General features: G+C 39.2%; 1 protein-coding gene across 5 annotated transcripts in view; it reads left to right on the forward strand.

Annotated features, from left to right (window-relative positions):
• Window positions 1–12,789, forward strand: part of sorcs2 (sortilin-related VPS10 domain containing receptor 2) — a 367,598-nt gene that overhangs the window by 144,535 nt on the left and 210,274 nt on the right. For all 5 annotated transcript variants that reach the window (XM_026160567.1, XM_026160560.1, XM_026160578.1 and 2 more), the window contains exon 3: window positions 5,578–5,677. In XM_026160567.1, coding sequence (XP_026016352.1) covers window positions 5,578–5,677 — 100 coding nt within the window. The remainder of the gene's footprint in view (window positions 1–5,577; window positions 5,678–12,789) is intronic.

Raw genomic sequence — 12,789 nt, forward strand, 5'->3', positions numbered from 1 at the left:
TAGATCTCTGAAAGACGTGCTATTTCATTCTACAGTCTATTCTGCAGTCAATAAACCAAGGCTTTGACACAATCAGGCCATAGCAGATGGCCATAAAACCTTTGTCCAGGGTACACCTGAGACTCCCTGAGCTTTATCATCCTCAGCCATTCTACTGCTGCAAAAAGAAGCGAAAATAAACAGACAAATGACAGTCGAGTAGACTGTTCCTTTTTAAAGTAGAATGGGCGATAACACTGCTGACCTGTCCATGTGTGACGCTGACAACCCCAACCCCGACTTCCACCACTACGTTTCTTGTTCATACATCTTACTTTTATCGTCCATAAAGCTGTGTCATGAAACAGTAATTTTTCCATTTATCATCTGAAAGCATAAAATGTGATTGCACTTGTTGAAAGCTCAATCTGCCCATTGGTATTTGATGGCTTACTTTAAACCAGTAAATCAGTTTTAACACTAATGGTGACTCGCTCTCTGCTGTATTCTTTGACACCACTCATGGCAATTACCTTTAGTGCGATAAATCAAAAGCTCCCATCTCGCATGAATTCTCTACTCTTTCAAAAAGAAAAATAGCAACGCTTACGATCACAATGATCGCTCATGACCCAAACTTTAACCTGCTCTAGATTAAATTTGGCACAAATTCTCATACAGTAGGATGCAGTTGATAGCGTCAGTTAGTGATACTCTGGTAAGGAAGCAAATTTATCCTCATACTTCATCAGATTTGTCAACAGAGCAACTGCATAATGCACTGCAGAGTTTTTCTTGTGTTTCTGTGGTGTAAGACTTGAAACTGTGACATATTCTATACTAAACTAAGATCCAGCTCAATCCTATCCTCTTGTCAGAGGACGTTGCCCTCAGTTAGCCTCTCTGGGAAATCTGTATGTCAGCCAATCAGTGATGAGTGTCATCAGCCCTAACAGTCTGGCCATCAGGCTTTCCAGACCTGATTCAGACTGACGGTATCTGTCTGTCTTAGCAGAAATCAGACACTGAACAGCATGATGAGACTCAGCCAACTACTGTATATGTCTATAGCTAACCTTTAATACACCAACCCACTGCTCTGTTCTTCGTTAGCTTTGTTTGAAGCTATTTATTAGCTTAGTTCTTCTTAGACAGCAGATGTTTCGCCAAATGCATGTGAATTCAGAAGAGAAAAGCCTTGAAGGATGCATTTCCTTCTGTCGCATATTCATCATAACGCCTCACCAGCTAACACTTTGAAGATCTTTAGATGGATTTATCATGAATCCATTTCCTTATATCCATTCTCCTGTGCTCTCTATATTTTGGTATTCCATTGCATCAGACATTTTCTTGACACACTCAATTTTTCTTTCCTGAGATGTCAAGCGCTGGGAGCAACCTTGACATATTAGGACATTAAATCTGAATCAGCACCTGTCGCCACCCTAAAGTGCTTCCACATTTCTCTGTTTTCTCAAGCAGATCAAGGAAAATACAATTTCACCCGTAGTGTCTGTCACTGTCACATTCATTCTCGCAGACATTTCCCTTCTCTCCCCTCTTGGCTTTTTTTTAAATATTCCACTCTTGTTTTATAGTAGTTTCCGTTTTTCTGCTGTTATTATTTCAGCTATTTGCCTTCTACCAATTGTCTTGTGTCTGCGGCAACTTGTTTAAGCCTTTGTACTGCATATCAAAAATGAATGTTTTCTCACAGTTATGCTGTTTGACATGAAGACTTGGACATGAAATAACATAAGGGTAATATTAATGACTATTTTGTGTCAGCGTGTGCCTTGATATCCTACTTTTCTGTTAATATTAAATTGCCAGGACTGAGGGCTACACTGAGTACCACAGATTAAACTTTTTTCATTTTCTCATTCAACTCTTCTCCCCTCTCCTGCTCCCTGTCCTCGTCCATATCTCTTCTCATCAGCTTCCTACTCTGTTTAAAAGTAATTATTCCTCATTAATCTACAATAGCTCTCTACTAGTCTATTAATCCAGAGGTCTTGGTGGTAGACAGTATAAAATGAGCTCTCCTATTAACTCAACATCATTATTCTCAGCATGTAAGGTGCTGAGACAGCTGACTTTACACTCTAACCCCTACCCAACCTCTATATTAGCTTTATAAGGCTACGTTCACACTGCAGGTCTTAATGCTCAATTCCGATATTTTGATCAAATCCGATCTTTTTGTCTGCTCGTTCACACTACAAATAAAATGCGACCGCAAACGCGCTCCAGTGTGAACGCTCAAAGCGGCCCGCATGCGCAAAAGAAGATGTCACACACAACACGCTCTGTTTAGACCCAGAGCAAACAATATTGTTTGACTGATGGCCCTTAATATAAAGACTTCGGACTTCACGTTTCCCAATTTTTGCTTTAAGTTATTACATAATAATGTAAATAACCTAATAATTATCCTTATTGCTGTTTTAGAGAGGAGCGGTGCTTCAAAGTATAGCTGCAGATTTCTGTCAGAATCTGCAGGTTATACAGTACAAATAAAATGTTAACATTTCTCCAACGTTGTCTTCCCAGCACTTTCACCGGATGGCCAGGAAGCGTTCGCGATGTCCTATCGGGTGCTTCTCCGGCGCTGATAATTGGCGTCTGTCTTGTGTCAGTGACGTAAAAGATGGATTTAATGCAACATGACCATTCACACAGCAGTCGCTTTCTGAAACATCGGATATGTATCGGATTCAGTACCAAATACGAAAGTGACCCAGATTGGATTTGAAAATATCAGATTTGTGCCGTTCACACTGTCATACCATGATCGGATATGGGTCGCATAGGGTCAAAAAAATCGGATTTGATGCGCTTTCGCCTGCAGTGTGAATGTAGCCTAAGTGACATATCTTTGCCTCATGACTCCTCAGATTAGTTTTTTTGTTTTTAAGTTGCCTTTTCTTACTTTTTTGTTTTGGCACTAAAAATAGCCAAACTTTGAAGCACTTTTGTGATATTTTACTTATGATTCTATATGTATAGTTTCTATGGCCTGTTGTTAGACTTTCAGAATTTCAATAACTTCTTAAATAACTGCTTAGAGGTGCAGCCAGTTCAAATGCAGTACCCTAACCTAACTGGCTCAGGGTATCTGTGAATGTAAACCTAGGTGAAATATACCTGTTTATACTTCATAATTCATAAGAATGTCTTAATGTTTCATTGTGATTGGAGGATTTGTCAGTGCACTCCAGCTAGAGAGAGCTGTACTCCTTGGATCATTTGACGTGTGTTTATGTTAAATTAATAAACACATGTAATTTGAGCATTTGACAAAAATTAGTCCATACCTTTAATCTTTAACATCAGATGGAAGATATATGGAAAGAAAAAAGTTCATTGTAACAGATGCTGGGCAAAACAGGGTATTGAGGACAAAAAAGCTAGGGGACAAGGGACAGTCAAGGTCCATATGTTGAGTTGTATTTCTGGGCAGAATGCCCACCCCAGCTCTGGCCTTTCATTACACCCTGGCTAATGAAGCACTATAAATGTGTAATAAGGAGGTTTTGGAGGCCTCTGTGTTAAATGGAGAAGTAATACCCAGTACAGTAATAGAGTTGATGTATTCTCCTCTTATTGTGGAGAAGGTGATTATCCAAATGAAGCTGATTTTTTTTTATGATTTACATTATTTTTTGCTATGATTTGTGGTATGTAAACAGATAAGCTTCCCTCATTGGTGCTATATAAATATACCTGAATTGAACTGAATCAAAGTGCTCTTGGCAAAAAGTGTAGATGCATTGTAATGTCATTTTAAGGAGACAATTTTAGGTTTTTAAAGTTATCCTTATCAAATGTTCAGCAGCCAAGGGGATTTCTGCAGATCTCTAACAGAAGTACAGATCTCTTACAGATCTCTTACAGAAGAAGCATCAGTCTAAATGAGTTGCAAAATGTGTTGTGTCTTTATAGAAAGACACAACACAACACATTTTGCTAATGTGTTTATCAACAGAGCATAGGAAATCTTGTGGGACCGAGTTTTCACTCCTGCAGAAATACAAGAATAACATTCCAATTCTTATGCACTAGCATTCATTTCAGCTTCAATATCAAGAGTGACCAGATATATTTTCACCCAGCTCTAAAGGCTGGGTAACAACCTATCTCTTACCTGTCACATACAAAGCACTTGGAAATGTTACTGAATGCCTTCCTAGCAGTTGGATCTGCAGCATCTTTTGATTCTTTGTAAGTAGATTTTCATATGTTGACAGGCACAAATGGAATCTACAGTCTTCCTTAAAGGAGGGCAATGAATGTGCGTGAACAAATGGTTTAAACAGATTCTCCGAGCACTGTTTATAAAGTGCTGATCATCATCCTTCTTGCTAATTAGGACTTAATGTGACTAGTTAATGTGGTTTTTGCACTTACACCCAAATTATCCACCCTCTGAGAGGACCTCTGCTCACCAGGCCTAGCAGGCCTTTACTCCATCTACAACTGGGTTTTTGTGATAAGCACAGAGCTCTGCTGCTAGCACAGCCATCAGCACGAGATCTGTTCATGTCCTCCAAGTGATCCAGGGTTAAATATGGCACACGGGCCAACGAGGAAGATGAAAACACTTGCCAGCTCACCACAGAGAAATAGCTCACCCCTGCTATGCCACTCCATTTTCTCCAGCTGTATCAGAGCACTCTGGGAGAGCTGATTGCTGAATGGCTTGGCAGAGCTTCGGGTGTATGTGTCTTACTGTGTGTGTGAGTGTCTGTCAGTGGTTGATGTCCCACTGCGCAAAGGAGTAAATCCTCTCATCCTTAACCAGGCTGACGTGCTAGCTCATCATTCTCTTTCATCAAGTCCTCTTCTTCAAGGCTCCCTCCTGTTGAACCCTCAACCTCCAGCTAAATGCTGTAGCATCTTTCTTCCTGTATGCTTTGCATTGTTTTTGAAGCCTAGAAAGTTGTCTGATGTACACTTGTTTTGTGTTCTGTTTACTCAAACCAGTGTCTTAAACCTTAATTTACCTTGTCTACATAATAAAGTAGAGGGGAAAATCTCCTGTATTAGTTTTGTTTATCTTTTCCTTCCTGACAGAAATTTAAGACATTAATTATCCATAAAAGAGTTAAGCCCCCTTAAGCTTTGTCAAGTTGAAACCTGCATCATTTGTCAAAACCTGTCACAAACAATCACTTTCACTGTGCTTTGTGGGTATGTCTGAGCGGGGCTGGAGAAATGATCCAGCTACTGTAACTATCACTCTTGACCGCACATAGCACTCCCTACCTCCTGCTAAAGCTGCCAGATTTAAGGATTGGTCAGGACTTCATCGCTAGCCCAAGGGTGTTTTTACACCACTGTGGCAATGACAGGTTTCCCAGCCGTTTCTGATTTGTCACTTGGCTCAGACCACAGACTGCAAAGTAGCGATATGGTGAACAGAACTGATACAATACCTTTAGGACAGTTTGAGAGAATAAGCAGCTGCTTTCCCAGGCATCTTTGCCTACCTCTCATGGGATTACTGCAAAAGGAAAACTATGAAAAAAATGCTCTTAAATGTTTCCAGACTAACTTGTACCTGTTCTTGTTTTTCGCCTGCAATTTTGTTAGGTCTTCTGACTATGGCACCACCTACACCAAACTCAACCTGATGCCAGGAACAACCATTGTGGTGACAAGTTTCTACATTTGCCCAACCAACAAGAAAAAGGTCGGTAGTTGCATGCATTTTTTCCCCCGGTTATGTTGTCCATTGTTAATAGTACGAGTTGGAGGTCTAAATGAACACCTGCACAGCCAGATTGTAAGAAATTGGAGAAATCTAGTGAAAAATGTGTCATTTGAAACAATTATTCATTTAAGATCCAGAGCTGTCAGATTAAGTTTTACTAAGAATCACTTAGGATCACGATAACGTATATATATAAATATAGTATATGTATGTTTGTGCAGTCACTCAGCAATCACTCAGCCATCCAAATTATTGAATAAATGTCACAGGTGTATAAAATCAAGCACCTAGGCTTGCAGACTGCTAGGTCTAGCAAGGCCCATAGGGACGTGTATGACTGAATTTGGAGTCAAGAACTTGAATGGCCTGCGCACAGTCCTGACTAACAGAACACCTTTGGGATGAATTAGACTCCGAGAGACTCCGAGCTAGGTCTTCTTGTCCAACATCAGTGTCTGACCTCACAACCTCACAATAGACTTCTGGGAGAATGGTCAAAAATCCCCATAAACACACACCTAAACCTTGTGGAAAGCCTTCCCAGAAGACCTCGTTCCATGTGACGGTAGACAAGCAAATATTTTTAGCAGTATAGTGTAATTTGTTGACATGGGTTTATTTTAATCCCAAAGATATTAAATGTGCTGGACACAAAATCACACAAATTAGTCTATAATGAAACTTTTTACATTTCCATCACTTTGAGAGTTTGCTCACAGAAACAACTTTTTGCTGTTCCTGTTGAAGCTGCATGCTTCTTATCAGCTTACACCTTGTTGAAAGACTAAATTCCCTGTTTATGGCTCCATATTTCTTATGTTGTGTGGTTTCAAAATGCAAGGTATATAAGTGGTGGATGAATTCACTGGCCTCTCTTTGCACTAAGTTAAGAAGCACTGACTGTAAAAGCATTCTTGAAGTTGTCTACTTTCACCATAAAATTACCTGTTTTGTGCCATTCTGTGTTAGCTAGCTTGTGAGCTTGCAGGTAGAGTTGAAGTGCTCATTTCGGTTTAGTTTGGTGTGTACACACGGTGTAGGTCACTGTGCAGAGTTTGACTAGTGATCTAATGTTTGGAATGAGATTCAGCACATCAGCATGAAGACACATAACTAGGAAACCAGTGGGTCATTTTAAAGAGCTCACTATTTTCTACTGTGGATCTAATTTTATGCAACAATCACTTTGTAAAATTTCTTTCCTCTTATTTTATAATCACCTGTAAGTAGTCAACGCCCTCAATAACAATGCCTCCATAACAATAGTTTCAAACCTCCTCTTGTATTATAATCAGCACACAAATTGTGCACTGGGAGCTTCATGGCTCGGGTTTCTGTGGCTGAGCAGCCCATGTAGGTGTTATGCATAGTTGGCCTATGACATTTGTCCTATATTGTATGAGTCATGCCCTTAGAACCTCAATTCTTCAGTTGTCTGAATGTAAGCAAAGAGCCTTTACAGAGGGGATCATATTTGGATGAAAGGATGGGGTGATAAATTATTAGCTTACAACACAAAGCAAAAACATAAATATCTGCTTATTAGTGGTCTGTGTCAGACTCATAAAATTAGATTTTTCTCACCAAGACTTAAACACAAACTTCTTGTACAGTGTATATCATACAGCGGGCTTTGATATTTGTCAGATAAGTCTGTTATAATGCTCCAAGAAGCACTAACAGCACAAGCATAGCAAACATGGTGGTGTCCAGTTATGTGCCTTGAATCAGTGAGGTTAGCCTGGAAACTTTGATTGATTTTGCCTTTGTCAGCATAACTCTCAATCAGTGTGTTTGATACGTGTGCATTGGATTGATTGTTTTCATCTGGAGGCTACATAATTAGTTAAATTGGATGCGCATCATATTGTCACAAATACACATTGAAACTGGGAAACATTTTCCTGATGTTCTCAAACTATCCGGAGCTAGGTATCCATCTGAAGCCAAGCACTCAACTTGTGGTATGGATGGCATTTTGAGCCCATGTTGAACCCTTGTTTATTATTTGATCTTTCTTCTTTCTTTTCTTATAAAGCTCCATATTCCCAGTTCAAAAACAGAAGCTTTCCAATCGTAAGTTTGTACTTTCAGGCTGAATCCCTGATGACATCATTAGAGTTATTTTTATTGTTCCTTCAGACCGTCAGAAGACTACATAGTGATTCTCATGTGAAGTAAACTGAGCCTTGTGTCTGAAAGTGGTGCGATTCTTTAGGGATTGTGATTATGATTTCATTTTATTGCATGGAAGCTGTACCTGCTTCACACCAATATACCATTCAGACCGAGGTGGTCTATTTTTAGAATTGGTTATACAATATGTGATGCACTGTTTAGCATCAGACTTTGGGATACATTGTACAGTGCAGATACATTAAGAAAATTTAAAAATGATTCAAAATACAGAAGAAATCCACCTAGGATGCTGAGAATTATTGTGTTCAATAGATAAAATAAAACCCAGCAGACAAAAAACTTGAGAGATATAATGATACACACATTATAATCATGACTAACTTTATTTACTACATACTGTTATGTATGTAGTACATGAGTTTAAATTGCATGGAGACCAATCTTGTTTTGGTATTCAATACACAGTTTTTCAGTCCACGGGCAGCTTAGAACTTAGAAAGTGAATTTCCAAACCTCCAATAAGCTCAAGTGAGAGCCAAAAGGTCCAGTAGGTGACTTACACTCAGATACAACTGCCAACTGTGGAGGCCTGTCTAATTGGTGGGCGTTATTGCTGGGGTCCAGGGTTCTTCCAATCAGTGAAGGGATGGAAGGAGATTAGCTCACTTTCTGGTCTAGTCCTTACTCCAACTGTCTGCACAGGATCTGACATCTCATCCATTTCACTAACACACACACACAGACATACACACATACACAAAATAGAAGAGGGCCAGACAGAATGAGAGCATTTAATTGCACAGGGATGAAGTCATCTTCATTTCCCTTAGGGACAGAAAGACAGACGAGGGAATAAGAATGACTGGCAGTAAGAGTGTGTGGTGTCACAGTAAGATGTCTGGTAATGTGCAGGGGCTCAAACTGCCGCTTAAACACACCTCCAGGCCTGACGAGGGGGTGATAGAAGCCCAGCTTAAGTGCTGGTTTCTGGAAACGGTGTGTGTGGGTATATATGTGGTGTTGTTGCAAGAGAAAGTTTGATGTTTGATGCATGATCATCAGATGAATATTATTAAGCAGATTTCTTTCCTTCCATCTTTTTAGCATCCAATTACTGAGTGATCAAACACGCAAGGTGCCCCCAAACACAAATAAACACACACACACACACTTTGATCAATACTGCTAATCACATCAGAAAACAGCAAACAACCTGGTCTGTAAGCTCTGTGTGGGGATCCCTTCTCACAGAGTGAAGGGATCACATAGAAGAGGTGTGTGAGGGGTCTTGGGTAATCAATACGACTTGAGGCAATTAGAAAGAGGTGAGTCTTCAGACGGAGACAATGTCATCCTGTCTTTCTCTCTTTCCCTCTCTTCATTGAGAGCTCCATTAAATATCCGCTCAAGGCCCTTTGTACAAGAGGGCTCCCAAAGACCCCTGACACGTTTCAACACCACTAGAGTTGTAAATAAACTTTGAGACTAGAAGCTCAACTCACTATCCCTTAGCAATTTTCTGCCGTCTCCAGGGGGCTGTCAGCTACTCAAGTGTTTGCAGAAGTTCATTTCCTTGTTGTTGACTATTAGCTTACACTTACAAGTATAAGCTAACACTAAATTTAAACCCAAAAGCTTCTTTCTAGAGGTACTTATCAACTGGATTCCTGCCAGCACATCTTTACATTGCAGAAGGATGTTACTTGCAGACTTCAAAATCATCTCTGGCAACTTGTTTTTAATATGACTGTGTACATTAGACATATTTTGCTATTTTATTGTTTTATGTATTTTTTTTTTATTATTTTTGTAATTATTATTATTGTAATTTTAATATGTTTGTCTGAAACAGGTCTATCTTGTGAATGAGACATTGGGTCTCAATTACAAGAGAGACCTGTATAAATAGAGGTTAAATAAAAAAAAAAAGACTGCCCAGTTAATATGTAAAAATTGTAATGTAAGTTACGATTTTCACTTTCGACAAACAACAAAACGGGATAAAATTATTGTTTTTTTTATTTAATGTTTGCCATAAAAACTCTTGGGTATACTGTTATTTATAGTTTTGCATTTCCCCCCTTATCTAAAAACAAACTCACTCGCTGTTTAGTGTAGTTTTATTCAAAGAGTCTTCGGTCAAAAACTATAACACTTGCACTTTTTATGTAGTTAAACCAGTGGAATGATTTGTCTTCATAATTCATCCAGTCTGCTTTCAGGAGCATTAGTTTTCTGACTCTTGCCCTGTATACACAGCAATGTAGGCACATTGCTATACCTTTCAATCTGCACTCACAGACATCCCAACAAGGACCTACTTGAAACACGCTTAATAGAAAAAAATGAACATCAGTCAGGTCATAATTCTCCAGGAGGGAAACTCTCGTTCTTTTTTTTTTACATTTATGTGGTATTGGCCCAGCAACTGTAGCTGTTGATTATCACAGCTGTGCTTCGTGAGGTAAAGAGAGCCATCCACAAGTCATAAGGTAAGTTGTTCAATCAATGATTCCACTACTGTACATATTGAAGTATCCTTGGGCAAGATCTTAAAACCTGAAGTTGTCCCCTGTGCATCTGCTGGGGCAACTCGAGCATTGCATGGCCTGCAGGCCACATCTGGCCAATTAGAAAATCGGAAAATTAGGTTTCAGATGTAAATAAGTATACACCATGTATGTCCCATTTCAGCTGCTAATCATAACCTTAAGACCACTTACTGTTTTATGCGATGATGAAGGGAATCAGACAAATCGCTTTGTTGCTTTTATTTTGAAGGTGATTGCTCTTTCCTTTTCAAATTTACATGCATACATGTGTGCAAGAGAATGCTGGTAGTGCAGAATATGACATGGACTGTTTACTGAGGTCAGAGGTTAAGCTGTGTCATTGCTTTCTGGAAAGCAGGTTGCGGTGTTTAAGGATTACAGTTTTTATTACCATTGTGAGACTAAACATACATGAAAATGTTGCTGAAACAGACTTTGATAGCAAAGCTGCAAAAGCAACAAGAACTTTTTACCAAGCTTTACACATCCAGGAATGGAACAGTTATGATCAGCTTTGAGTTTTCCCACAAAATTTAAAAAAATGGTCAGCAGTTCGATGATGTGTTTGATAGACTTATTCTCTCTCCAGGCAAATCTTAATAAGACAGATCGAGGACACTGAAGGAAATCAGAGTTTAAAGTTAATATCACTGCTGGATTTTTATTTTTCTCTCACAAAGGACAAAAATTCGCAGTGATAAAGTTCAACAAATCCAGACGCATATCTTCAGTCTCGATCACCTCTCTGGTGCCCTTAGCATTACAACATAAGATATTGTTTTTGCAGAATTTCTGTCTTTTAACTTTATGCAAACTGCTATTGCTATTTGGCTTGTAGTGTAAGTATTTCATCTGTAGTTTTTTCTGTTTTAACTTGCACAGTGACAGAACTTAGTCTGTTTTGAGCTTGAACAAGTGCGTTAAAGTCAGGTTCACATTAACATTTTGTTCACTTGTGTTTTTAGGAATACTGATTAAATGGCGATAAAATGTTGGTGCTTTTAGCAAGTCTATCTCACATTTCCATTGCTTAATTATAACTACTAATCTGGTCTTACCAGTAGCAGTTTATAGGGGGATAAAATATTGAGCAGAACTGAATTTAGCTTACTGGTGTGGCCCTACACAAAAGTTCCAGTTTCTCAAGTGGCCCCTTTGAAAAATTAGTCACACACCCCTGCACTGTGCAGATTACAAAAAAAAAAACATGCGTATGAATGTGTGTGTGGTTGGGCAAGTGAGGCTTGTAGAGTGCTCGATTAGAGTTGAAAAACCCTCAACAGTTAGATAATCTTCTACAAGCAGCGATTTACTGATAGTGGGGAGGAAAAATCCCCTTCTAGCAGGAATAGGCCTTGCCAGAACAAGGCTCAGGGGCAGGTAGCTAACAGCTGTGAGCAGTTAAAGGTGAGAGGAAAGAGAAGACAGAAAAGAGGTGCATAGAGAGACAAATATAGTAATATTTGTAGTTATCTCTGATTGTCAGGACAAGTCACACTAAGTGTTACGTCCCGGTCTTGGGGTATAGGAGCGCAACATAAGGGTTAAAAGGAAGGTGAGCCCGCCCTGGTCCCCAAAGCCAAACCCAGAAGCCAATTTACGAGTCAAGGGTGATTTTATTGTGACTAAACTGAAAGTTTTAACTCCGGGGTGAACACAGGCCAACATAACAAACAAAACCAGCTTATTCCAAAAAGGGAGATGCTATTCTACAAGTGAAACGTATCTGCAAACTATAGACAAAATGTAGCAATTCGTGGGAAACACAAAGGGCGAATGTCACAGAGGGTTTGGAGGCCAAGGACAGGTCTGCTGCTGCTGTCAGTCGCTGCAGAGGGACAACTACTGGAAAGGGTTTTTAAAACAGCTACTTGACCATGGGAACCAATCAGCAGCTGCCAGCTCCCTAATCAGGAAGGAAGACATTTAAAGGCACAGAACACACAGAACAATTTATTTATGTTTTGTTTAGGTGCCCTATCTGTTTAAGTGCATATGAATAGTTTAGTAGGGACCAGTAAAATCACAGGTGCCAATTTAATCCTGCAATAGTCTGAAGTATTATGTAGAAATTTTATTTATATTTTGGGAAAAAATAAAGAAAAAAGGAAATACAACCAATAAAGATTTAAAAAGTCACCATCCCTCTTGCTTCACTGACTATGCATTTTATAACTGAACAGACTCAAATTGTCAAACTTCTTGTCCATAATTATAGAAATACATAAAAATTAATTGGGCTACTAAAGTAGTTCATATTTGTATATAGAAAATCAGAATGAAGGAACTAGCAAATAATGAGCAGGAGAGGTACACGACATGCAAGGTGGGAGAACAAATTAATACAATCCTGTAGACCGCAGTGTATTCTGAAGGTGATTTGCTGGTCCATTAATGGCT

The sequence above is a fragment of the Astatotilapia calliptera genome, chromosome 3 (genome assembly GCF_900246225.1).
Source record: "Astatotilapia calliptera chromosome 3, fAstCal1.2, whole genome shotgun sequence".
NCBI lineage: Eukaryota > Metazoa > Chordata > Actinopteri > Cichliformes > Cichlidae > Astatotilapia > Astatotilapia calliptera.